We start from the raw sequence: 24,956 nt of genomic DNA on the forward strand, positions 1-24,956 counted from the left end.
TTATTATTATGGTATTTGTTAAGCGCTTACTATGTGCCAAACACTGTTCTAAGTGCTGGGGTAGATACAAGGTAAGCAGGTTGTCCCACGTGGGGCTCACAGTCTTAATCCCCACTTTACACATGAGGTAACAGGCCCAGAGAAGCCAAGTGACTCGCCCAAAGTCACACAGCAGACAAGTGGCAGAGCCGGGATTAGAACCTATGACCTCTGACTCCCAAACCCGTGCTCTTCCCACTAAGCCACACTGCTTGGGAGAGTTAGCAGACGCATTCCCTGTCCAATATGAGTTTACAGTCTGTTAATCAATCAGTGGTATTTATTGAGTACTTACGTGTGCAGAGCACCGTACTAAGCGCTTGGGAGAGTTCCCTGCCCGCAAGGAGCTTACAGTCTAGAGGGGGAGAGAGATATTAACATAAATAAATTCTGGATATGTACATAAGTGCTGTGGGGCTGGGAGGGTGGATGAATAAAGGAACCAGTCAGGTAGATGCAGAAGGTGTGAGCCCACCGTTGGGTAGGGACTGTCTCTATATGTTGCCAGCTTGTACTTCCCAAGCGCTTAGTCCAGTGCTCTGCACACAGTAAGCGCTCAATAAATGCAATTGATTGATTGATTGATTGAGTGGAAGAAAAGAAAAAGGCTGCTTAGTCAGGGAAGGCTTCTTGGAGGAGATGCTTAGGGAAGGCTTCTTGGAGGAGATGTGCCTTCAGTTAGGCTTCGAAGGTGGGGAGATTAATTGTCTTTCGGATATGAAGAAGGAGAGTATTCCAGGGCAGAGGCAGAATATGGGAAAGAAGTCAGTGTTAAGATAGATGAGACTGAGGTAACAGTGAGTAGGTTGTTATTAGAAGAGCAAAGTGTGAAGGCTGCGTTTGTAGCTGGAGAGTAGCGAGTGAGTGACTGCGTGAGTGAGTGAATGAGTGAGTGGGCTAGGTGGATTGATGGTAAGGAGTTTCTGTTTGATGTGGAGATGGAAGGGCAACCACTGGAGTTTCTCAAGAAGTGGGGAAACCTGGACTGAACGTTTTGGAGAAAAATGATCCAGGCAGCAGAGTGAAGTTTGTTATATTGTTGTATCGTACCTTCCCAAGTGCTTAGTACAGTGCTCTGCACATAGTAAAGCACTCAATAAATATGATTGACAATTGCTGGTCTGATATAAGTGAAGTATGATAGATTGTTATATCGTACCCTCCCAAGTGCTTAGTACAGTGCTCTGCATGTAGTAAGCACTCAAGAAATATGATTGACATTTGTTGGTCTGGTATAAGTGAAGTATGTTAGATTGTTATATCGTACCCTCCCAAGTGCTTAGTACAGTGCTGTGCACATAGTAAAGCACTCAGTAATTGTTGGTCTGGTATAAGTGAAGTATGTTAGATTGTTATATCGTACCCTCCCAAGTGCTTAGTACAGTGCTCTGCACGTAGTAAGCACTCAAGAAATATGATTGACATTTGTTGGTCTGGTATAAGTGAAGTATGTTAGATTGTTATATCATACCCTCCCAAGTGCTTAGTACAGTGCTCTGCATGTAGTAAGCACTCAATAAATATGATTGACATTTGTTGGTCTGGTATAAGTGAGGTATGTTAGATTGTTATATCGTACCCTCCCAAGTGCTTAATACAGTGCTCTGCACATAGTAAAACACTCAGTAAATATGATTGACAGTTGTTGGTCTGGTATAAGTGAAGTATGTTGGATTTTTATAGCATACCCTCCCAAGTGCTTAGTACAGTGCTCTGCACATAGTAAAGCACTCAACAAATATGATTGACAATTGTTGGTCTGGTATAAGTGAAGTATGTTGGATTTTTATAGTGTACCCTCCCAAGTGCTTAGTACAGTGCTCTGCACATAGTAAGCACTCAATAAATATGATTGACAATTGTCGGTCTGGTATAAGTGACGTATGTTAGATTGTTATATCGTACCCTCCCAAGTGCTTAGTACAGTGCTGTGCACATAGTAAAACACTCAATAAATATGATTGACAGTTGTTGGTCTGGTATAAGTGAAGTATGTTAGATTTTTATATCGTACCCTCCCAAGTGTTTAGTACAGTGGCTCTGCACATAGTAAAGCCCTCAATAAATATGATTGACAGTTGTTGGTCTGGTGTAAGTAAAATACATTAGATTGTTATATCATACCCTCCTAAGTGCTTAGTACAGTGGCTCTGCACATAGTACAGCACTCAATAAATATGATTGACATTTCTCTTTTGACGGCACTACCATCCTTCCCGTCTCACAAGCCCGCAACCTTGGTGTCATCCTCGACTCCACTCTCTCATTCACCCCTCACATCCACCATCACCAAAACCTGCCGGTCTCAGCTCTGCAACATTGCCAAGATCCGCCCTTTCCTCTCCATCCATACCGCTACCCTGCTCATTCAAGCTCTCATCCTATCCCATCTGGACTACTGCATCAGCCTTCTCTCTGATCTCCCATCCTCGTGTCTCTCCCCACTTCAATCCATACTTCATGCTGCTGCCCGGATTATCTTTGTCCAGAAATGCTCTGGGCATATTACTCCCCTCCTCAAAAATCTCCAGGGGCTACGAATCAATCTGCGCATCAGGCTTCTCACCCTGGGCTTCAAGGCTGTCCATCATCTCACCCCCTCCTACCTCACCTCCCTTCTCTCCTTCTGCAGCCCACCCCACACCACACCCTCCACTCCTCTGCCGCTAATCTCCTCACCATACCTCGTTCTCACCTGTCCCACCATCGACCCCTGGCCCACGTCATCCCCCGGGCCTGGAATGCCCTCCCTCTGCCCATCTGCCAAGCTAGCTCTCTTCCTCCCTTCAAGGCCCTACTGAGAGCTCACCTCCTCCGGGAGGCCTTCCCAGACTCAGCCCCTTCCTTCCTCTCCCCCTTGTCCCCCTCTCCATCCCCCCCATCTTACCTCCTTCCCTTCCCCACAGCACCTCTATATATGTATATATGTTTGTACATATTTATTACTCTATTTATTTATTTATTTTACCTGTACGTGTCTATTCTATTTATGTTATTTTGTTAGTATGTTTGGTTTTTGTTCTCTGTCTCCCCCTTTTAGACTGTGAGCCCACTGTTGGGTAGGGACTGTCTCTATATGTTGCCAACTTGTACTTCCCAAGCGCTTAGTACAGTGCTCTGCACACAGTAAGCGCTCAATAAATGCAATTGGTGATGATGATGATGATGGTCTGGTATAAGTAAAGTACATTAGATTGTTATATCGTACCGTCCCAAGTGCTTAGTACAGTGGTCTGCATGTAGTAAGTACTCAATAAATATGATTGACAATTGTTGGTCTGGTATAAGTTATGTTAGATTGTTATATCGTACCCTCCCAAGTGCTTAATACAGTGCTCTGCACGTAGTAAGCACTCAATAAATATGACTGACATTTGTTGGTCTGGTATAAGTGAAGTATGTTAGATTGTTATAGCGTACCCTCCCAAGTGCTTAGTACAGTGCTATGCACATAGTAAAGCACTCAATAGTTGTTGGTCTGGTATAATTGAAGTATGTTAGATTGTTGTATCGTACCCTCCCAAGTGCTTAGTACGTACGGTGCTCTGCATCTAGTAAGCACTCAATAAATATGATTGACAAATGTTGGTCTAAGTGAAGTATGTTAGACTGTTATATCGTACCCTCCCAAGTGCTTAGTACAGTGGCTCGGCACATAGAAAAACACTCAATAAATATGATTGACATTTGTTGGCCTGGTATAAGTGAAGTACATTGGATTGTTATATCGTACCCTCCCAAGTGCTTAGTACAGTGGTCTGCATGCAGTAAGTACTCAGTAAATATGATTGACAATTGTTGGTCTGGTATAAGTGAAGTATGTTAGATTGTTATAGCGTACCCTCCCAAGTGCTTAGTACAGTGCTGTGCAAGTAAAAACCCTCTCTTGACCCCACCTCACCTTCTAGTTATCGCCCCATATCCCTCCTACCATTCCTTTCCAAACTCCTTGAATGAGTTGTCTACACGCGCTGCCTAGAATTCCTCAACAACAACTCTCTCCTCGACCCCCTCCAGTCTGGCTTCCATCCCCTACATTCCATGGAAACTGCCCTCTCAAAGGTCACCAGTGACCTCCTGCTTGCCAAATCCAACAGCTCATACTCTGTCCTAATCCTCCTCGACCTCTCAGCTGCCTTCGACACTGTGGACCACCCCTTTCTCCTCAACACGCTATCTGACCTTGGCTTCACAAACTCCGTCCTCTCCTGGTTCTCCTCTTATCTCTCCGGTCGTTCATTCTCAGTCTCTTTTGCAGGCTCCTCCTCCCCACTCCCATCCTCTTACTGTGGGGGTTCCCCAAGGTTCAGTGCTTGGTCCCCTTCTGTTCTCGATCTACACGCACTCCCTTGGTGACCTCATTTGCTCCCACGGCTTCAACTATCATCTCTACGCTGATGACACCCAGATCTACATCTCTGCCCCTGCTCTCTCCCCCTCTCTCCAGGCTCGCATCTCCTCCTGCCTTCAGGACATCTCCATCTGGATGTCTGCCCGCCACCAAAAGCTCAACATGTCAAAGACTGAACTCCTTGTCTTCCCTCCCAAACCTTGCCCTCTACCTGACTTTCCCATCTCTGTTGATGGCACTACCATCCTTCCCGTCTCAAAAGCCCACAACCTTGGTGTCATCCTCGACTCCTGCTCTCTCATTCACCCCTCACATCCAAGCCGTCACCAAAACCTGCCGGTCTCAGCTCCGCAACATTGCCAAGATCCGCCCTTTCCTCTCCATCCAAACTGCTACCCTGCTCATTCAAGCTCTCATCCTATCCCGTCTGGACTACTGCACTAGCCTTCTCTCTGATCTCCCATCCTCGTGTCTCTCTCCACTTCAATCCATACTTCATGCTGCTGCCCGGATTATCTTTGTCCAGAAACGCTCGGGACATATTACTCCCCTCCTCAAAAACCTCCAATGGCTACCGATCAATCTGCGCATCAGGCAGAAACTCCTCACCCTGGGCTTCAAGGCTGTCCATCACCTCGCCCCCTCCTACCTCACCTCCCTTCTCTCCTTCTATAGCCCAGCCCGCACCCTCCACTCCTCCACCACTAATCTCCTCACCGTACCTCGTTCTCGCCTGTCCCGCCATCGACCCCCGGCCCACGTCATCCCCCGGGCCTGGAATGCCCTCCCTCTGCCCATCCACCAAGCTAGCTCTCTTCCTCCCTTCAACGCCCTACTGAGAGCTCACCTCCTCCAGGAGGCCTTCCCAGGCTGAGCCCCTTCCTTCTTCTCCCCCTCATCCCCCCTCCATCCCCCCATCTTACCTCCTTCCCTTCCCCACAGCACCTGTATATATGTATATATGTTTGTACATATTTATTACTCTATTTATTTATTTATTTATTTATTTTACTTGTACATATCTATTCTATTTATTTTATTTTGTTAGTATGTTTGGTTTTTGTCTCCCCCTTTTAGACTGTGAGCCCACTGTTGGGTAGGGACTGTCTCTATATGTTGCCAATTTGTACTTCCCAAGCGCTTAGTACAGTGCTCTGCACACAGTAAGCGCTCAATAAATACGATTGATATGATAGTAAGCACTCAATAAATATGATTGACAATTGTCGGTCTGGTATAAGTGAAGTATGTTAGATTGTTATATCGTACCCTCCCAAGTGCTTAGTACAGTGGTCTGCACGCAGTAAACACTCAATAAATATGATTGACAATTGTTGGTCTGGTATAAGTGAAGTATGTTAGATTGTTATAGCGTACCCTCCCAAGTGCTTAGTACAGTGCTCTGCACATAGTAAAGCACTCAGTAATTGTTGGTCTGGTATAAGTGAAGTATGTTAGATTGTTATATCGTACCCTCCCAAGTGCTTAGTACAGTGCTGTGCAAGTAGTAAGCACTCAATAAATATGATTGACATTTGTTGGTCTGGTTTAAGTGAAGTATGTTAGATTGTTATATCGTACCCTCCCAAGTGCTTAGTACAGTGCTCTGCACATAGTAAGCACTCAATAAATATGATTGACAATTGTTGGTCTGGTATAAGTGAAGTATGTTAGATTGTTATATCGTACCCTCCCAAGTGCTTAGTACAGTGCTGCTGCAAGTAGTAAGCACTCAATAATTATGATTGACATTTGTTGGTCTGGTATAAGTGAAGTATGTTAGATTGTTATATCGTACACTCCCAAGTGCTTATTACAGTGGCCTGCATGTAGTAAGCACTCAATAAATATGATTGACATTTGTTGGTCTGATATAAGTGAAGTATGTTAGATTGTTATATCATGCCCTCCCAAGTGCTTAGTACATAGTAAAGTACTCAATAAATATGATTGACAATTGTTGGTCTGATATAAGTGAAGTATGTTAGAATGTTACATTGTACCCTCTCAAGTGCTTAGGACAGTGCTCTGCACATAGTAAGCACTCAATAAATATGATTGACAATTGTTGGTCTGGTATAAGTGACAGTCCTGTTTATATTAATACAGATTATAGAATCGTGGAGAAGTTGTGAAAATGTGAGATATAGTGGTATGTTAGAGAAGAAGCGTGGCTCAGCGGAAAGAGCACGGGCTTTGGAGTCCGAGGTCATGGGTTCAAATCCCGGCTCTGCCAATTGTCAGCTGGGTGACTTTGGGCAAGTCACTTCACTTCTCTGTGCCTCAGTTACCTCATCTATAAAATGGGGATTGAGATTGTGAGCCCCACATGGGACAACCTGATCACCTTGTATCCCCCCAGCGCTTAGAACAGTGCTTTGCACACAGTAGGCACTTAACAAATACCATCATTATTCTTATTATGTTCAAGACTTTTCAAAATATTTGGAATTGCGCAGTCCAAGTACTTATTCTCTACCTTTTTCTTCCCAGACTATTTAAGGAATTTTGTCAGTTTACAATCTCCAAATTGTGTTACAACGTAAAATTTTAAGTTTTTCTCCTGGTAGTTCTGATGAATGACTTTTTTAGTTTTGCAACTTACCTGAAAGTTTTTAATGGCACCTGTCATTTAGCTATCTTTGTTAAGGGACCTACTCAGTCTCTGTGGGAAATATAAGCATATAAAGTCATGCAGCATGATACTGGTATTCTAAAACTGGTTATCCTATAATTAGATGTGTATGTATATACATATGTGTGGGGGGTACATACATTTGTGCGTATATATATATATATATAGAGAGAGAGAGAGAGAGAGGTATATAAATATATATAAATTATTGTATAATTACAATTACATACAATATATTGATATATTTTATATGTAATTGTAATTATACAATAATTTATAATTAATAATAATAAACAATAATTAATATATATTTTATATGTAATTGTAATTATACAATAATTTATATATATTTATATACATATATATAGAGAGAGAGAGAGAGAGAGAGATAAACAAATACCCACACATTGAGGTCTGAGGATATCACTGCTGATGGTTGAATGGTATCCTGTCATTGGTAGGGGCTGAGATAATAATAATAATAATGATGGTATTTGTTAAGCGCTTACTATGTGCCAAGCACTGTTGTAATGACAGATTCACTCCCGCAGTTCCTTTTACATCAACACTATGTAGTAGCGTGGCTCACTGGGAAGAGCCCGGGCTTTGGAGTCGGAGGTCATGGGTTCAAATGCCGTCTCTGCCGCTTGTTAGCTGTGTGACTTTGGACAAGTCACTTCACTTCTCTGGGCCTCAGTTCCCTCCTCTGTAAAATGGGGGTGAAGACTGTGAAACCCCCTGTGGGACAACCTGATCACCTTGTAACCTCCCAAGCGCTTAGAACAGTGCTTTGTACATAGTAAGCGCTTAATAAATGCCATTATTATTATTGTTATTATAATTAACACTATTGCTGTTTTGCTGGCTCTGCTTTTGCCATCTGCAGCACTGATCCCCATCTGCCCTCTGGAATCCCCAGGGCTGCCAGAGTCAGGTACCGGCTATCTTCTCTCCCAGGCGCTATACTACGAGCTAGTATAGATACAAAGTAGATATAGGTACAAGGTAACAAGGTTGGTCACAGTTCATCTATTTTTTTCTGATGGTATTGACGCCCGTCTGCTTGTTTTGTTTTGTTTCCTGTGTCCCCCTTCTAGACTGTGAGCCCGTTGTTGGGAAGGGATTGTCTCTATCTGTTGCCGAATTGTACTTCCCAAGCGCTTAGTACAGTGCCCTGCACACAGTAAACGCTCAATAAATACGATTGAATGAATGAATTAATGATGTTTATATTTCTATAATTCTATTTATTGTGGTGGTATTGATGCCTGTCTACTTGTTTTGTTTTGTTGTCTGTCTCCCCCTTCTAGACTGTGAGCCCATTGTTGGGAAGGGATTGTCTCTATCTGTTGCCGAATTGTCCTTTCCAAGCGCTTAGTACAGTGCTCTGCACACAGTAAGCGCTCAGTAAATACGATTGAATGAATGAATGAGTATCTTTTGGTGTTATGTTTTTCCTGATATCTCTATTTTAAAACAGTCAAGCTATAGGTTTATGTCAGGCTGTTGTGCCATTTTCCGTATTCCTTCAGAGTACGCTTTATTACCCTTTTTTTAAACATTCAAATAAAACTTCTTCCTTCCTTATTTATATTCCCTTTGTTTCAGTCCCCAGAAAATTCCCCTGACCCTACCTGAGTAACCTCATCATTCTTTCTCCTCAAACGCCCGCTCGGTGAAAAAAAGTGATTCTTTCAGTGCCGATGAAAAAACAGAAGGCTGTCCATCACCTTGCCCCCTCCTACCTCACCTCCCTTCTCCAGCCCAGCCCGCACCCTCCACTCCTCTGCCGCTCACCTCCTCACTGGGCCTCGTTCTCGCCCGTCCCGCCATCGACCCCCGGCCCACGTCCTCCCCCTGGCCCGGACTGCCCTCCCTCCACACATCTGCCAAACTAGCTCTCTTCCTCCCTTCAAAGGCCTACTGAGAGCTCACCTCCTCCAAGAGGCCTTCCCAAACTGAGCCCCCCCCCTTTCCTCGGCTCCTCCTCCCCTCCCCATCTCCCCATTCCCTCCCTCTGTCCTACCCCCTTCCCCTTCCCACAGCCCTTGTGTATATTTGTACATATTTATTACCCTATTTAATTTATGAATGATGTGTATATATAATAATGATGGCATTTGTTAAGCGCTTACTATGTGCAAAGCACTGTTCTAAGCACTGGGGGGATACAAGGTGATCAGGTTGTCCCACGTGGGGCTCACAGTCTTAATCCCCATTTTACAGATGAGGTAACTGAGGCTCAGGGAAGTGAAGTGACTTGCCCAAAGTCACACAGCAGACATGTGGCGGAGTCGGGATTCGAACCCATGACCTCTGACTCCAAAGCCCATGCTCTTTCCACTGAGCCATGCTGGTCCCTATAATCCTATATATATCCCTATATATCTATAATTCTGTTTGTTTTGATGGTCTTGACATGTGTCTACTTGTTTTGTTTTGTTGTCTGTCTCCCCCTTCTAGACCGTGAGCCCGTTGTTGGGTAGGGACTGTCGCTATACGTTGCCGAATTGTACTTTCCAATCGCGTAGTACAGTGCTCTGCGCACAGTAAGTGCTCAATAAATACGATCGAATGAACGAATGAAGGAAGTCATCGCTGGATGCGACCCAAGAGCGTGTGACCCACTAGAAATCCAACAGCAGATTAGAACCCGGGTTCTTCGGATTCCCCAGGCCCGTGCTCTAACCACTAGGTCACGCTGCTTCAGGAGTACTAGTATTCATTCATTCATTCAATCGTATTTATTCATTCATTCAATCGTATTTATTGAGCGCTTACTATGTGCAGAGCACTGTACTAAGCGCTTGGGAAGTACAAGTTGGCAACATATAGAGACGGTCCCTACTAGTAATAGCAGTTGTAGTAATAATATGTATTGACACCTATCTACTGGTTTGGTTTTGTTGTCTGTCTGCCTCCTTCTAGTCTGTGAGCCCGTTGTTGGGTGGGGATTGTCTCTATCTGTTGCCGACTTGTACTTCCCAAGCGCTTAGTCCAGTGCTCTGCTCACGGTAAGCGCTCAATAAATATGATTGAATGAATGAATGAATAATAATAATCACTGTATTTGTTAAGCGCTAACTGTGTGCCAAGCACTGTCCTAAGCGCCGGAGTAGATACAAGGTAATCAGGTTGTCCCACGCGGGGCTCACAGTCTTAATCCCCCTTTTACAGATGAGGTAACTGAGGGGCAGAGAAGTGAAGTGACTTGCCCAAAGTCACACGGCTGATGAGTGGCGGAGCCGGGATTGGAACCCACGACCTGTGACTCCCAAGCCCGGGCTATTTCCATTAAGCCATGGGGCTTCTACTGGTAGTACTAGTAGTGGTGTGTTGGTGATAGTAGTACTAAAAAGGAAGTAATGGTGGTAGTAAAGGTATTTTTTGGTTGTCTACTGGGTACAAAGCACTATACTAAGCTCTTAGGAAAGTATAACAGAGTTAACAGTGCTCGGCGCATAGTAAGCGCTTAAGAAATGCCACTATTATTATTATTATTATTATTATCTCAGCCCCTACCAGTGACAGGATACCATTCAACCTTGGGGTTCTCCGCCTGCCTGATGTTCATTCATTCATTCAATCGTATTTATTGAGCGCTTACTGTGTGCAGAGCACTGTACTAAGCGCTAGGGAAGTACAGGTTGGCAACATATATGATGTGACCTGGGGCAAGTCACTTCACTGTGTGCTTCAGTTTTCTCACCTGTAAAATAGTGATGGTATGTCTATCTGTTCTTCCTCCCTCTTACCCTGTGAGTTCATTCATTCATTCAATCAATCATATTTATTGAGTGCTTACTGTGTGCAGAGCACTGTACTAAGCGCTTGGGAAGTACAAGTCGGCAACAGGTAAAGGCGGTTCCTACCCAACAACGTGCTCACAGTCTAGGAGGGGGAGACAGACAACAAGACAAAACATGTGGACAGGTGTCAAGTCATCACATAGAAATAAAGCTCGATGCACATCATTAACAAAGTTAATAGAATAGTAAATATGTACAAGTGAAATAAATAGAGTAATAAATCTGTACAAACATATATACAGGTGCTGTGGGTAAGGGAAGGAGGTAGGGCGGAGGGGATGGGGAGGAGGAGAGGATAAAGGGGGCTAAGTCTGGGAAGGCCTCCTGGAGGAGGTGAGCTCTCAGTAGGGATTTGAACACGAGCGGCACCGGGGAGTGGGTCTTCACTCAGTTCCATGTGGGACAGGGACTGTGTCTAATTTTCTGAATAATAATATTAATTATGGCATTTGTTGAGCACCTATAATAATAATAACAATGGCATTTATTAAGCACTTACTATGTGCAAAGCACTGTTCTAAGCGCTGGGGAGGTCACAAGGTGATCAGGTTGTCCCACGGGGGGCTCACAGTCTTCATCCCCATTTTACAGATGAGGGAACTGAGGCCCAGAGAAGTGAAGTGACTTGCCCAAAGTCACACAGCCGGGATGTGAATCCATGACCTCTGACTCCAAAGCCCGTGCTCTTTCCACTGAGCCACACTGCTTCTCTGCCAATTTTATTTGTTAAGCGCTTGCAATGTTTCAAGCACTGTTCCAAGTCCTGGGGTAAATATAAGTTAACCGGGGCAGATGTAGACCACCGTAGGGCTCACAGTCTAAGTAGGTGGGAGAACAGAATGAGTCTCCATTTTACAGATGAGGAAACTAAGGCCAGCAAGTGACTTGCCCAAGATCACACGGCACTCAACTGGTAGAGCTGGATTAGAACTGAGGTCATTTGACTCCTTAAACCCGTGCTCTTTCCACAAGGCCACACTGCTTCTTCCTCTCAGTGTCGCCCCTGGAGAGTTTCCAGTACTCTGCCAGTCACAGCTGCAGGAGGGAAAGTCAAGCCGAGGCATTCCCAGTCCATTCCCAGCTTGGCCAGTGGCTAGTGAGTGGAAGGCAATCTGCTACCAGTCAAACCTCACCTGTGCTGGGCAACAGCGGCGTGGTAGAGAGGCGAGGGCGGAGACTCAAGTTTTCCATATTTTCCCCAAGAAAACTCCACGGATACACTACTAGAATGATTACAGATGGAGGTGGGAGAGATGTGTCTGCGACGTCGCTGTGGGTCGGACACGACTCGACCGCATAAGGCAATAATAGTAAAATACATCTACTGTAATTATTATTACAAGACACATTTCCTGCCCATTACACTCTAACGGGTGGGCAGACGTAAGAATATTTACAAATGGGCATGGGCTACCTATCCTTCCGAACCGGCGTTCTCCCTCATCAGGTTGAAGGGAACTTCAGAACATGGTCCTTGGAAAGTAAGGAAAGACACCTTTTTTCTCACCTATCTTCCCAGTTTGCGGTTTCAGAAGCCGGGGTGAGGCGAGCTCTAGCCTTCTGAAGATAGGCAGGCGGGCTGGTTCTTGGACATAAATAGTTATATTGAAAAATAGAGTTGGAGTTCCAGACAGGTAGATTTCTCACCCTTCTGCCCCGAGCCAACAAGCTGCTCCATCTTAGAGAGAAAGGGCTCAACCACAATCGATTTCAGAGAAATTCTACCTCAGTTGAGTGGCTTGAGTGCCTTGAGAGGGATTGATTTTGTGTGCATGCTTATAAATTGGACTGTTGTAGAGCGTTATTGTGATGAGGGAATTGTTATTTTATCATCGAATTTTTGAAGGCTTTTTTTAAACACCTATTGCTATTATGTTTAAATGTTGAACTTACTATCGTGTTTATTTTTCATAGAATCCAACCTCAGCTCGCCCAAGAGAAAAGTGAAGGATGCCATATCTGTACATGCGTCACACCTGGAGAACCTCATGTGTTCTTGAGGAAGGATAAGGCCTTTACTTTTGACTACGTGTTCGATAATGAATCACAGCGAGAACAAATCTATGCCCAGTGCATAGAAAAACTCATCGAAGGTTGTTTTGAGGGATATAATGCCTCCGTTTTTGCCCATGGACAAGTGAGTACTGTATTTTGGAAGACTACATGCATATAAATAGCTGCAAACCATTTTAACTTTTGAAAACATGGTAGTGATGTGTTTCTCCATCTACACTCACTCTCTCGGAGAACTCATTCGCTCCCATGACTTCGACTGCTGCTTCTATATGGACTGTGAGCCCACTTTCTAGACTGTGAGTCCACTGTTGGGTAGGGACCGTCTCTATATGTTGCCAACTTGTACTTCCCAAGCGCTTAGTACACAGCACACAGTAAGCGCTCAATAAATACAATTGAATGAATGAATGAATGAATGATACCCAAATCTACATCTCCGGCCCTGATCTCTTTCCCTCTGTACAGTCTCTCATTTCCTCCTGCCTTCAAGACATCGCTACTTGATGTTCTCCTGTCACCTCAAGCTTAACATGTCCGAACCAGAACTCCTTATCTTCCCACCCAAACCCTGTGCTCCCCTTGACTTTCCTATCACTGTAGATGTCCCCACTCTCCCTAGCACACAAGCCCCAAACCGTGGCAGTATCCTGACTTCTCTCCCTCATCCGACCCACATATTCAGCCCATCACTAAATCCTGTCAGGTCTACCTTCACAACATCGCTAAAATCTGCCTTTTCCTCTCCATCCAAACTGCTGCCACAATAATCCAATCACTCTTCCTGTCCCTCCTTGATTACTGTACTAGCCTCCTCGCTGACCTCCCAGCCTCCTGTCTGTCCCCACTCCAGTCCATACTTCACTCTGCTGCCTGGATCATTTTTCTACAAAGTCATTCAGTTCATGGATCCCCACTCCTCGAGAAGCTTCAGTCGCTGCTCATCCAACTCCATATCAAACAAAAACTCCTCAACATTGGCTTAGATGCACTCCATCACCTTGCCCCCTCCAACTCATCTCGCTACTCTCTTATTACAACCCAGCTGCACACTTCGCTCCTCTAATGCCAAACTTCTTACTGTATCTCGAGCTCGTCTATCTTGCTACTGACCCCTCACCGACATCCTGCCCCATCCTGAAATGCCCTCCTTCCCCAAATCTGACAATGACTCTCCCACACCTCAAAGCCTTACTGAAGGCATATCTCCTCCAAGAGACCTTCCTTACCTGAGCCCTCCTTTCCTCTTCTCCCACTCCCTTCTGCCTGGCCCTGACTTGCTCCATTTACTCATTCCCTCCTCCCAGTCCCACAGCACTTATGTACATATCTGTAATCTATTTATTTATTAATGCCTGTCTACCCATCTAGAATGTAAGCTATTTGTGGGCAGGGAATGTGTCTGTTTATTGTACTCTCCCAAATGCCTAGTACCATGCTCTGCAAACGGTAAGCACGCAATCAGTACTATTGAATGAATGAATGAATATTTTGTGGGGAAAGTGATAACTACCAATTTTTAAACTTTTTGATATGATCAGGATACCAAAATGCAATATCAATAACAGCTACTGCAGATAGCATAGACGTCAGGGTGTACAATAGCCTATCGTCATGTGCAGACAATCTGCAATGGATATTCAGTTGAGTATACAAGCTTAGTTCTACACATTCAGAGTCATGTGCGTGGGGGTGTGCGTACATAAACACTCTCTCTGTCTCTGTCTCTGTCTTTCTATTTCGCTCTCGCAAATGGTCAAAGCCATTCCCAGGGGTGTTTACAGCCAAGGCTCCTAAGGGAGTTTGGAGCAGAGGTTCTGGGGTTCCTTTCAATAGGTTGAGTGGCTCAAGATCCTAAACATTAAGAAATGTACGTAAAAATATTAAACTCTAGAACGGTATCATTCCCCACCACAGGGGTGATGAATCAGGTAGAGGAGGGGGCATTGGCTCCCTTTCTTTTTACGTTAATGGGAGGGTAGTGGAGGATCAGGTCCCAGGCTCATCTGTGTTTGACAAAGTTTTTGCCACAGTAATTTGCTTCCTTTCCTGGAGAACTGGTGGGAGAATGGAGGGTGCTAGCTATTATGTCTTGCTTTCACAACTGGAAGCTTTTGGAGTCAAGGAGCTCCTTGGCTTGATTTAAGCGGCGGAGATAAAGCCTGACAGACACATTTCTTGTCATTTGTGACATCTGAATAATAATAATAATAATAATAATAATGGCATTTATTAAGCGCTTACTATGTGCAAAGCACTGTTCTAAGCGCTGGGAAGGTTACAAGGTGATCAGGTTGTCCCACGGGGGGCTCACAGTCTTAATCCCCATTTTACAGATGAGGTAACTGAGGCCTAGAGAAGTAAAGTGACTTGCCCAAAGTCACACAGCTGACAAGTGGTGGAGCCGGGATTTGAACCCATGACCTCTGACTCCAAAGCCCGGTCTCTTTCCACTGAGCCATGAGAGAGAATGAGCTTTTAACAGAAATGGCTTTTCATAGCCTCTTGTTTTTTTTCTTTACCATGTCCATGGTGGTTGCTTTTTTTAAAAAATAAGATGAGCAGTTCATCTTTCTATTTGTTATTTAGACAGGTACTGGCCAAACCTACACCATGGGGACAGGGTTTGATGTCCATATCACTGAAGAAGAGCAGGGTATTATCTCATGGGCTTTTAAACATCTTTCTAAGTGTATCCAGAAACAAGCCGTTATTAAGAATGGGCTCCCGCCTCCAGATCTCAAAGTGAATTCCCAGTTCTTCGAGGTAATATTAAATAATTTTCACTTGTTTTCATCTGAACACATCTTGACTAACTTATTTTACTTATGGAATTAGTAAAGACAATTTTGCTCAATTATTCAAATTCCAGCATCTTAAAAGTGGTGATTTTTTTTCCCTTTAGGCTTTTAAACTATTTTCACGTAGAGGTTTCTTTTTTTCAGTGCATTATTATTACTATTATATATATGTTCTACATCTATACCAACGTTAATATTGAACACAATCAGGTAGCTGTTTTCAAAGTCGATTTAATTTTAACATTTGTGTTCTGACTGAAAGAGCAGTCTGACTTCTTAAAAATATTGTGGATGATAAAATACATTTGTATAGTATACATTTTTCAGAAAAAGAAACTTATTTAGAATTTACTTGACACCAGAATACCTCCTTTTTATTGAATTTTGGAATGGTGACTAGAACATAGGAAATTCATATTTATCAAATTAAGAATGTTTCATTTTGTTGTCTGTCTCCCCTTTCTAGACTGTGAGCCCGTTGTTGGGTCGGGACCGTCTCTATATTCTGCCGACTTGTACTTCCCAAGCACTTAGTACAGTGAGTGCTCTGCACACGGTAAGCGCTCAATAAATACGGTTGAATGAATGAATGAATGAAAGAATATTCATTGTTGTTGAAACTAGTATACTTTGGCCACACAATGACAGATTGTCAAGCAACCCATGCCTAGTGTTCGAAAAACAGGAATTCTCAATTTCAAGGATATTACGTTTCTCCGTCGATGAACTGCATTGTCAAAAACTCACCGTCACACCCTGGACAATCTGGTTCTGATCACGATAAGACTAGCGTGCTCTGTCCAGGCAGGATCATGATGTTCATTCATTCATTCATTCAATCGTATTTATTGAACGCTTACTGTGTGCAGAGCACTGTACTAAGCGCTTGGGAAGTACAAGTTGGCAACATATAGAGACGGTCCCTACCCAATAACGGGCTCACGGTCTAGAAGGGGATGACAGACAACAAGACAAAATGTTCTGATTAGATTATGTCCCCTCTCTCCACACTGAAAGGGTCTCCTTGTAACCAGATATTATCTCCATCCAGATGATAATTTACCCCATTTAATTGGGGGGGGCGGGGGCGGTGGTGAAGGTGTCTCAGGAGCCCATTGAGGATTTCTCCATCTGGTAGGAGACAGTCCATGTCTGATATCTGGACTGTATATCAGGATATACTGATAGAGGTTCTCTCCTCCTGAAAGGACTCCACCTCATCTCTGGGAAAGGAGAGAGCTTCATATTGAACGGAAATATTTGGAGGAGGGGCAAGAAAGGCTGATGCAAGACATTTTTCTTGGGATGGAGGTTCTGTCCTCCTGAAAGGACTCCACCTCATCTCTGGGAAAGGAGAGAGCTTCAAATTGAATAGAAATATTTGGAGGAGGGGCAAGAAAGGCTGATGCAAGACATTTTTCTTGGGATGGCAGCATATATAAGAATACCGTGGAAGGTTATCCTTGAAACAGTGGAAACAAGTTAATATAAAATACTACAAATGTGGCCACATTTATCCACTTCACGGTGGGAGGTCCAGGTTATCGGATTACTCCAGGAAAGAAACCGTGGTTGCACATGTATAAATAACTCTGGTCCTGTGAGGGTGAGGGGATTTCACTCCCTGGGATCCCGGCAGAAGTCGGGAGGTCAATCTGGGCAGTGGATGGCCTTTGAGCCTCCTGAAGGGCCAATAGTATGGTGATTCCTGCCCAGGGACTCCAATCTTCTACCCAGCCTCCACTCCAGAAGGGGTGAGGTTTTAATAATGATAATAATAATAATAGCAATTATAATAAGGATGATAATGATAATAACTGTGGTAATCGTTAAGCACTTTGAGAAGCAGTGTCACCTAATGGATAGAGCACAGGCCTGGGAGACTGAAGGACCTGGATTCTAATCCTGGCTCTGCCACTTTCCTGCTCTGTGACCCTGGGCAAGTCACTTAACTTCTATGTCTCAGTACCTCAACTGTAAAATGGGAATTTAGACTATGAGCCCCATGTGCGACAGTCTCGGTGTCCAACCCTATTTGCTTGCATCTACTCCAATGCTTAGAACGGTGCCTGGCATGTAGTAAGTGCTTAAATGCCATTATTATAATTATAATTATTATTATCATTATTAGCAGCAGCAGCAGCAGCATTGTGATAAGTATTGTATTAAACGCTGGGGTAGATGCAAGATCGTCAGGCCCCGCAAGTAGGAGGAAGAACAGATATCCAAGTGCACAGGTAACCCAGAAGGGCAGGTGGATAGGAGAAATGATGTTTTCATGAAGTCTTTTGGATTTTTATTTTCTCGATTGTAGGAAAATGTGACTGATAACAAGATCATATCTGAATCACCTCCGATGAATGAATTTGAAACCCTCACTGCCAAATTCCACTTTGTTGGACTTCCAGGATCAGAGAGATTAAAATGAACAGGAGCTACTGGAGAGAGCAACAAAGAAGGAATTTCTATCAACTGTGGACTTGTAAGATGAAAAATTGTTTTCCTAGGCTATCAGTACGTGCAAGCTTTTCTTTTCACTCCATCTCGTCTGCAGAAGATGTTTAAAGAGGGAAAAAATGTGCAGATTCACATGGCTGTGGTGACTAACTTCATAGGCAGTGAATTAGAAATGCATTGATTTTGCTCTGATTATACTTCTCTGTGTAACCAATTCCTGGATTGTTCTGAACTATAATTGGGCTTTTTGGATCTGATAAAACATAACCTATCTATCTTTCATCTTAGTTATATATTTAATAAGCTTAAACTATTTGCTTTTACTAATGACCAAGTAAATATAGAAACTATTTTAAAATTCTAGTACATATCAAAATGTTAGCACATAATAGCTATTTGACATATTCATATTTGATTTTTCTAGTCTTTCACTTAAAAGTAATAATCATAATGGCATTTATTAAGCGCTTACTATGTGCAAAGCACTGTTCTAAGCACTGGGGAGGTTACAAGGTGATAAGGTTGTCCCACAGGGGGCTTACCCTCTTAATCTCCATTTTACAAATGAGGTAAAATAAATATAAATATATAAATATAATGGCATTTATTAAGCACTTACTATGTGCAAAGCACTGTTCTAAGCGCTGGGGAGGTTACAAGGTGATCAGGTTGTCCCATGTGGGGCTGACAGTCTTCATCCCCATTTTACAGATGAGGTAACTGAGGCCCAGAGGAGTTAAGTGACTTGCCCAAAGTCCCACAGCTGCCAATTGGTGGATCTGGGATTTGAACCCATGACCTCTGACTCCTAAGCCCGGGCTCTTTCCACTGAGCCACGCTGCTTCTCTAAAAATAGATAAATGTAAGATAATTTGAGAAGTAAGCCAAATAATTAAGGATACATTGCTTTGAAATAGGACTAATAAAAATGTATTTGTAGTAACTAATGTGTCGATCAAGGTAGACAGTGCCATTAGAACTTGCTAAATTGCTTTTGAAAACTATTTACAAACCAAGCTATCTAGTGGTATTTCTTGTTAGAGTTCATGTTATTCTGGCGTTTAATGGAGCTGAGATGCATTTAATCTCTAGATGTTGTTTAATATTTATAAAGAAATAACTCACCAAAGTAAATTTAGCCTATGTTTTGTGTTAAAGTCTGTGTGTTGGTTTTTTTCCGTGGGTGAATACTTTTGCAATATCAGAGGCTTAGCAGTTATTCATTGTTTTATTAAATCAAGAAAAACTCATCCAATTATTTGAGGGCACCAAATGACACACCAGAAGTCCAAGGGTGCTAGAGGTTATCCATATTGAAGCAACAATATTCCAAGAATCCTCAGGTCAAATCTAAATTGGACAAATTATACAGTAATATGCATCAGGATTTCATCCTAAAACTGGTAAACTATAATCTCAAATTGACCAAATCCAGTAAAATTGGCTTTCAATCCAAAATTTAAATTATTTTAAATTATAAGTTGTGTATAATTGGAGTGATTTTTTCCCTAAGATTGTTTTGGTAATATCATTTTTCATTTCTTTCAGTTGGCACTTGGCAATGTATTAAGTACCCTGGGAGATAAGAGTAAAGAGGCCGTTCATGTACCCTATCAGGATTCCAAACTAACAAGGACCCCCTGGGGGAAAACAGGTATGAAAGCGAAACTCTTCTCTCATCTATTTCCAAGGGCCTGGTTTCAGGGATCCATTGAGAGAGTTATTTGTGTTTGAATGTATACTGTTAATTTCATTAGTTTCAGAATTATTTTCCCTGAGGAGTAAGCTTTTTATAAATCGCAGAATTGTTTTCCTTTAGGAGTAAGCTTTTTATAAATCCCATCATAAAGTTTAGCTTTAATTCTATTTGTTCTGACATCTTGCCACCTGTCCACATGTTTTGTTTTGTTGTCTGTCTCCCCCTTCTAGACTGTGAGCCCGTTGTTGGGTAGGGACCGTCTCTATATGCTGCCGAGTTGTACTTCCCAAGCGCTTAGTACAGTGCTGTGCACACAGTAAACGCGCACTTAGTACAGTGCTCTGTACACAGTAAGTGCTCAATAAATACGATTGAATGAATGAATGAATGAAAGTTAACTATTTCCAAGTTCCTTAGTGACATTAGAGAAGCAGCATGGCTCAGTGGAAAGAGCCCGGGCTTTGGAGTCAGAGGTCAGGGGTTCAAATCCCGGCTCCACCAGCTGTCAGCTGTGTGACTTCGGGCAAGTCACTTCACTTCTCTGGGCCTCAGTTACCTCCTCTGTAAAATGGGGATTAAAATTGTGAGCCCCACATGGGACAGGCTGATCACCTTGTATCCTCCACAGCGCTTAGAACAGTGCTTTGCACATAATAATAATAATAATAATAATAATAATAATAATAATAATAATGGCATTTGTTAAGCGCTGACTATGTGCAGGGCACTGTTCTAAGTGCTGAGGGGGAATACAAGGTGATCAAGTTGTCCCACGTGGGGCTCACAGTCTTAATCCCCAGTTTACAGATGAGGTAGCTGAGGCTCAGAGAAGTTAAGTGCCTTGCCCAAGGTCACACAGCAGAAATGTGGCGGAGTCGGGATTTGAACCCATGACCTCTGACTCCAAAGCCCGTGCTCGTTCCAGCGCTTAACAAATACCACATTATTATTATTATTATTATTATTAAAATAACAATACTTCAGATTTCCAGTTGGTAGAATTTTTTACATCAATTCAGCCATCAACTGAAGGTTAATAGTTTATGTTGCTCATTGTTGAATCAGTTTTAGGGTCCCACAGAAGGGGTTTTCCCCGCCATTCACCTTCTCCCCCTCCCCTGACCCCCTGCAAAGGATCTCTCTGTGACCAGTGTCTGAAGCTAATCTGGGGATGGACCATGAATTCATCTCTTTGGGGAGGGGGCCTTGCTCCACTGCGGCTGCTGGAATTCTGGTCCAGCCTGGGATCACTTCCTGTCCTGCACTGTATCAACCACTGAGATGGACCCACACCGTGGTGAAGTGGATAGTAATAATAATAATAATTATGGTATTTGTTAAGCGCTATGTGCCAAGTACCGTTCTAAGTGCTGGGGTGGATACAGGATAATCAGGTTGTCTCACGTGGGGCTCGCACTTTTAGTCCCCATTTTACAGATGAGGTAACTGAAGCGCAGAGAAGTGAAGTGGCTTGCCCAAGGTCACATGGCAGACAAGTGGCAGAGGTGGGATTAATGATAGCATTTATTAATAATGATAGCATTTATTAAGCACTTACTATGTGCAAAGCACTGTTCTAAGCGCTGGGGAGGTTACAAGGTGATGAGGTTGTCCCACGGGGGGGCTCACAGTTTTAACCCCCATATTACAGATGAGGGACCTGAGGCCCAGAGAAGTTAAGTGACTTGCCCATAGTCACACAGCTGACAAGTGGCGGAGCTGAGATTTGAACCCATGACCTCTGACTCCAGAGCCTGTGCCCTTTCCACGGAGCCACGCTGCTTTTCTAAGCGCTGGGGGGGTTACAAGGTGATGAGGTTGTCCCATGGTGGGCTCACAGCCTTAACCCCCATTTTCCACATGAGGGAACTGAGGCCCAGAGAAGTTAAGTGACTTGCCCAAAGTCACACAGCCAAGTGGCGGAGCTGGGATTTGAACCCATGACCTCTGACTCCAGAGCCCGTGCTCTTTCCACGCTGCTTCTCTAAAGAACCCAAGCCTGTGCTCTTTCCACTAAGTTATGCTGCTTCCGCAGTATTCAGGAATTTCTGCAGTCACTGTTTCAGAATTGTGGGACAATCCCAGAATGTCTCTTTGGGACAGTCCCCCTGGAACATCTCTGTGGGGGACAGGGCTGCTCTGGAAATCTTGCTCCAGCCCAGGACCCTTCCATTGATGATGATGATGATGATGATGATAATAATAATAATAATAATAATAATAATGGTATTTGTTACTATGAGCCAGGCACTGTACTAAGCTCTGAGGTGGATACAAGCAAATCGAGTTGGACACAATCGCTGCCCCATGTGGGGCTCACAGTATCAATCCACATATTACAGATGAGGTAAATGAGGCACAGAGAAGTGAAGTAAGTTGCCCAAGGTCACGCAGCAGACAAGTGGTGGATCCAGGATTAGAATCTGTGACCTACAGACTCCCAGGCTTGGGCTCTATCCACTAGGCCACGCTGCACTCTCTATCTCTATCTTCTAGGCACCCCCAGGGACTCTTTCTTAAACCCAAGACGGGGTAGTTTGGGGCCCTCCTGGAAAGATTTCTGTCGTAACCTTTTTCCTCACTCTCTGGGATGGCCGGTCATATTCATTCATTCATTCAATCGTACTTATTGAGCGCTTACTGTGTGCAGAGCACTGTACTAAGCGCTTGGGAAGTCCAAGTTGGCAACATATAGAGACAGTCCCTACCCAACAACGGGCTCACAGTCTAGAACAGACCTGCATTCTTCCATCTTCAAATCCCTTCCCAAGTCACATCTTTTTCAGGAGACCTTCCCTGATTAAACCCCCATCTCTCCACCCTGAATCTTTACCCTCTAAGCACTTAGATGTATCTCTACTCTTCCCCCTCTCCTCTGGCAGCACACACACACACACACACCACATTGTTGAGATCTGTGCCACAGTTATATTTATTATTACTCAGTGGGACCTTGTGGTATCTGGGGTCAGTGAAGTGACACCCCCCCCCCCCCACCTTACCTCCTTCCCCTCCCCACAGCACCTGTATATATGTATATATGTTTGTACATATTTATTACTCTATTTATTTATTTATTTTACTTGTACATATTTATTCTATTTTATTTTGTTAATATGTTTTGTTTTATTTTCTTTTAGACTGTGAGCCCACTGTTGGGTAGGGACTGTCTCTATATGTTGCCAACTTGTACTTCCCAAGCACTTAGTACAGTGCTCTGCACACAGTAAGTGCTCAATAAATATGATTGATTGATTGATTTTGTTGTCTGTCTCCCCCTTCTAGACTGTGAGCCCGCTGTTGGGCAGGGACCATCTCTATATGTTGCCGACTTGTACTTCCCAAGCCCTTAGTACAGTGCTCTGCACACAGTAAATACTCAATAAATACGATTGAATCAATCAATCAATCGTATTTATTGAGCGCTTACTGTGTGCAGAGCACTGTACTAAGCGCTTGGGAAGTACAACTGAATGAAAGTGAGGGAGGATAATCTAAGAATGTTGCTTCTCCCCACAAGAATGCATTTTTGTTATTCCAAACCTTAATCCAGCACTGATTCTAATCTCATTGCTTTCTATATTTGTGGCCCGACAGAAAAAGACCCCATAGAATGCTAAATGATCAAGAAATTAAAGGTTTTAATAGACTTTACCTAACTATCTGGAGTAAAAATGTGTATCATGGTTAAAAATATCTGGCACTTTAGATATTTCTATTCTGGGTGTGTGAAGATTGTGTGCTCTTGAGGGAGAAAGTTCAAGAAAGCCATTCTCATCCAGAGAAGAAAAGATCAGTCAGTCAATTATATTTATTGAGCACTTTATGCAGAGCACTGTACTAAGCACTTGGGAGAGGACAGTACAACCTGTTAACCTTGTATCCCCCCAGCGCTTAGAACAGTGACTTCCACATAATAAGCGCTTAACAAATACCATCATGATCATTATTACTATTAAAAAAGCGTCATCTGTCAGAAGTAAACCAGAACCAGCTGAAACTCAGCCCCGGAATCCGTGTTCTTGTTGTGGGCAGGGCATGTGTCTGTTTATTGTTATATTGTACCGTCCCAAGTGCTTAGTAAACTGCTTTGCACACAGGAAGTGGTCAGTAAATATGAATGAATGAGTTAATGTTCTAAGTGGGCAGTCTGCTCCCCCTGGTCCCTGATATCTGCTGTCTCTAGTTGTCAGTGGTTGTCAGGGCTGCCCTGAGTCTACATGCACATGGCCTTGTTTTCTTCACTGTTTATCTGGCCCCGCCCACTCCTCCTTCCCACTTGGTTTTCAATAGATGATTCATATCTATGACAATCGAAGGGAACAGAATGCTGAAGATTTGCAGCATTTTCCAATTTTCGGGAGCCTGTATCTTCAGTGTCGACGCCAGGCTCTTCAGGGCCTTCTTGTCTCTATCCCCTAGGAGGATATTATAAGTCTGCTGTCCCAAATAAGTCCACAGGGTTTCCTGAGCTTCACAGATGACAATGTTTTGTTTGGCCCGTTATTCCATTTAATCAATATGTTGTTCCTTTTCATCCTTAATACGGTTGGTATCTGATGTCTCAGGCCCTGAGAGCAGTCAGTATCTTCAAGCTCTGTGTGGTGTGCCCAAATAACTCGCATGTTACACCCTGAGTGAATTAGAAATGGTCATTTTTCTGTTCTCTTATTTGCCTCTCTTCATTTCAGGAACACCTTTTTGACATATGCCTATTGATTTTCTTTTCTTTTCTTTTGAAATAGCTAATTACCAGGCAGACTTAGCCAACATTACTTGTGAAATTGCAATAAAGCCAAAGCTGATCGATGGACTCGAAAACAGTCAGCGAAGGCTGCAGACCCCGAAGAAGCAGTACGATGAGAAAGTAATGATGCTGCAGCGTAAAATTCGGAATACTCGGCTCGAAAAAGGTCAAGTGCTTCAGAATTTAGGTAAGAACTGGAACTTAACGCAATTTTCTTTATGTGTGATTTTATTTTCCCATTTCCATTTTTTTAAGGGAAGAAAAATTCAAGTAAGACCTACGTGAAATGTGCATTAGAACAAGTGTCCTATCTAGATCAAGTTGATTTGCTGTTTATTTCAGAATTGTAAACTCCTATAGTGTTTTTATAGATACTATTAATAAAAAAAGTTCTGTTCACGTCTC

General features: G+C 43.3%; 2 protein-coding genes across 2 annotated transcripts in view; both read left to right on the forward strand.

The window, feature by feature from the left end:
* The window catches only part of LOC119943328 (kinesin-like protein KIF21A), a gene marked incomplete at its 5' end in the record, with an annotated part of 41,401 nt that extends 16,806 nt beyond the window's left edge, over positions 1 to 24,595 (forward strand). Inside the window, 5 exons of the mRNA XM_038764225.1 lie at positions 12,749 to 12,971; positions 15,437 to 15,613; positions 18,057 to 18,130; positions 19,654 to 19,759; positions 24,550 to 24,595. Coding sequence (XP_038620153.1) covers positions 12,749 to 12,971; positions 15,437 to 15,613; positions 18,057 to 18,071 — 415 coding nt within the window. The remainder of the gene's footprint in view (positions 1 to 12,748; positions 12,972 to 15,436; positions 15,614 to 18,056; positions 18,131 to 19,653; positions 19,760 to 24,549) is intronic.
* Positions 18,239 to 24,956, forward strand: part of LOC119943426 (platelet-derived growth factor receptor alpha-like) — a 75,533-nt gene continuing 68,815 nt past the window's right edge. Inside the window, 2 exon segments of the mRNA XM_038764399.1 lie at positions 18,239 to 18,266; positions 24,550 to 24,738. Coding sequence (XP_038620327.1) covers positions 18,239 to 18,266; positions 24,550 to 24,738 — 217 coding nt within the window.

Source organism: Tachyglossus aculeatus, chromosome 22 (assembly GCF_015852505.1).
Source record: "Tachyglossus aculeatus isolate mTacAcu1 chromosome 22, mTacAcu1.pri, whole genome shotgun sequence".
NCBI lineage: Eukaryota > Metazoa > Chordata > Mammalia > Monotremata > Tachyglossidae > Tachyglossus > Tachyglossus aculeatus.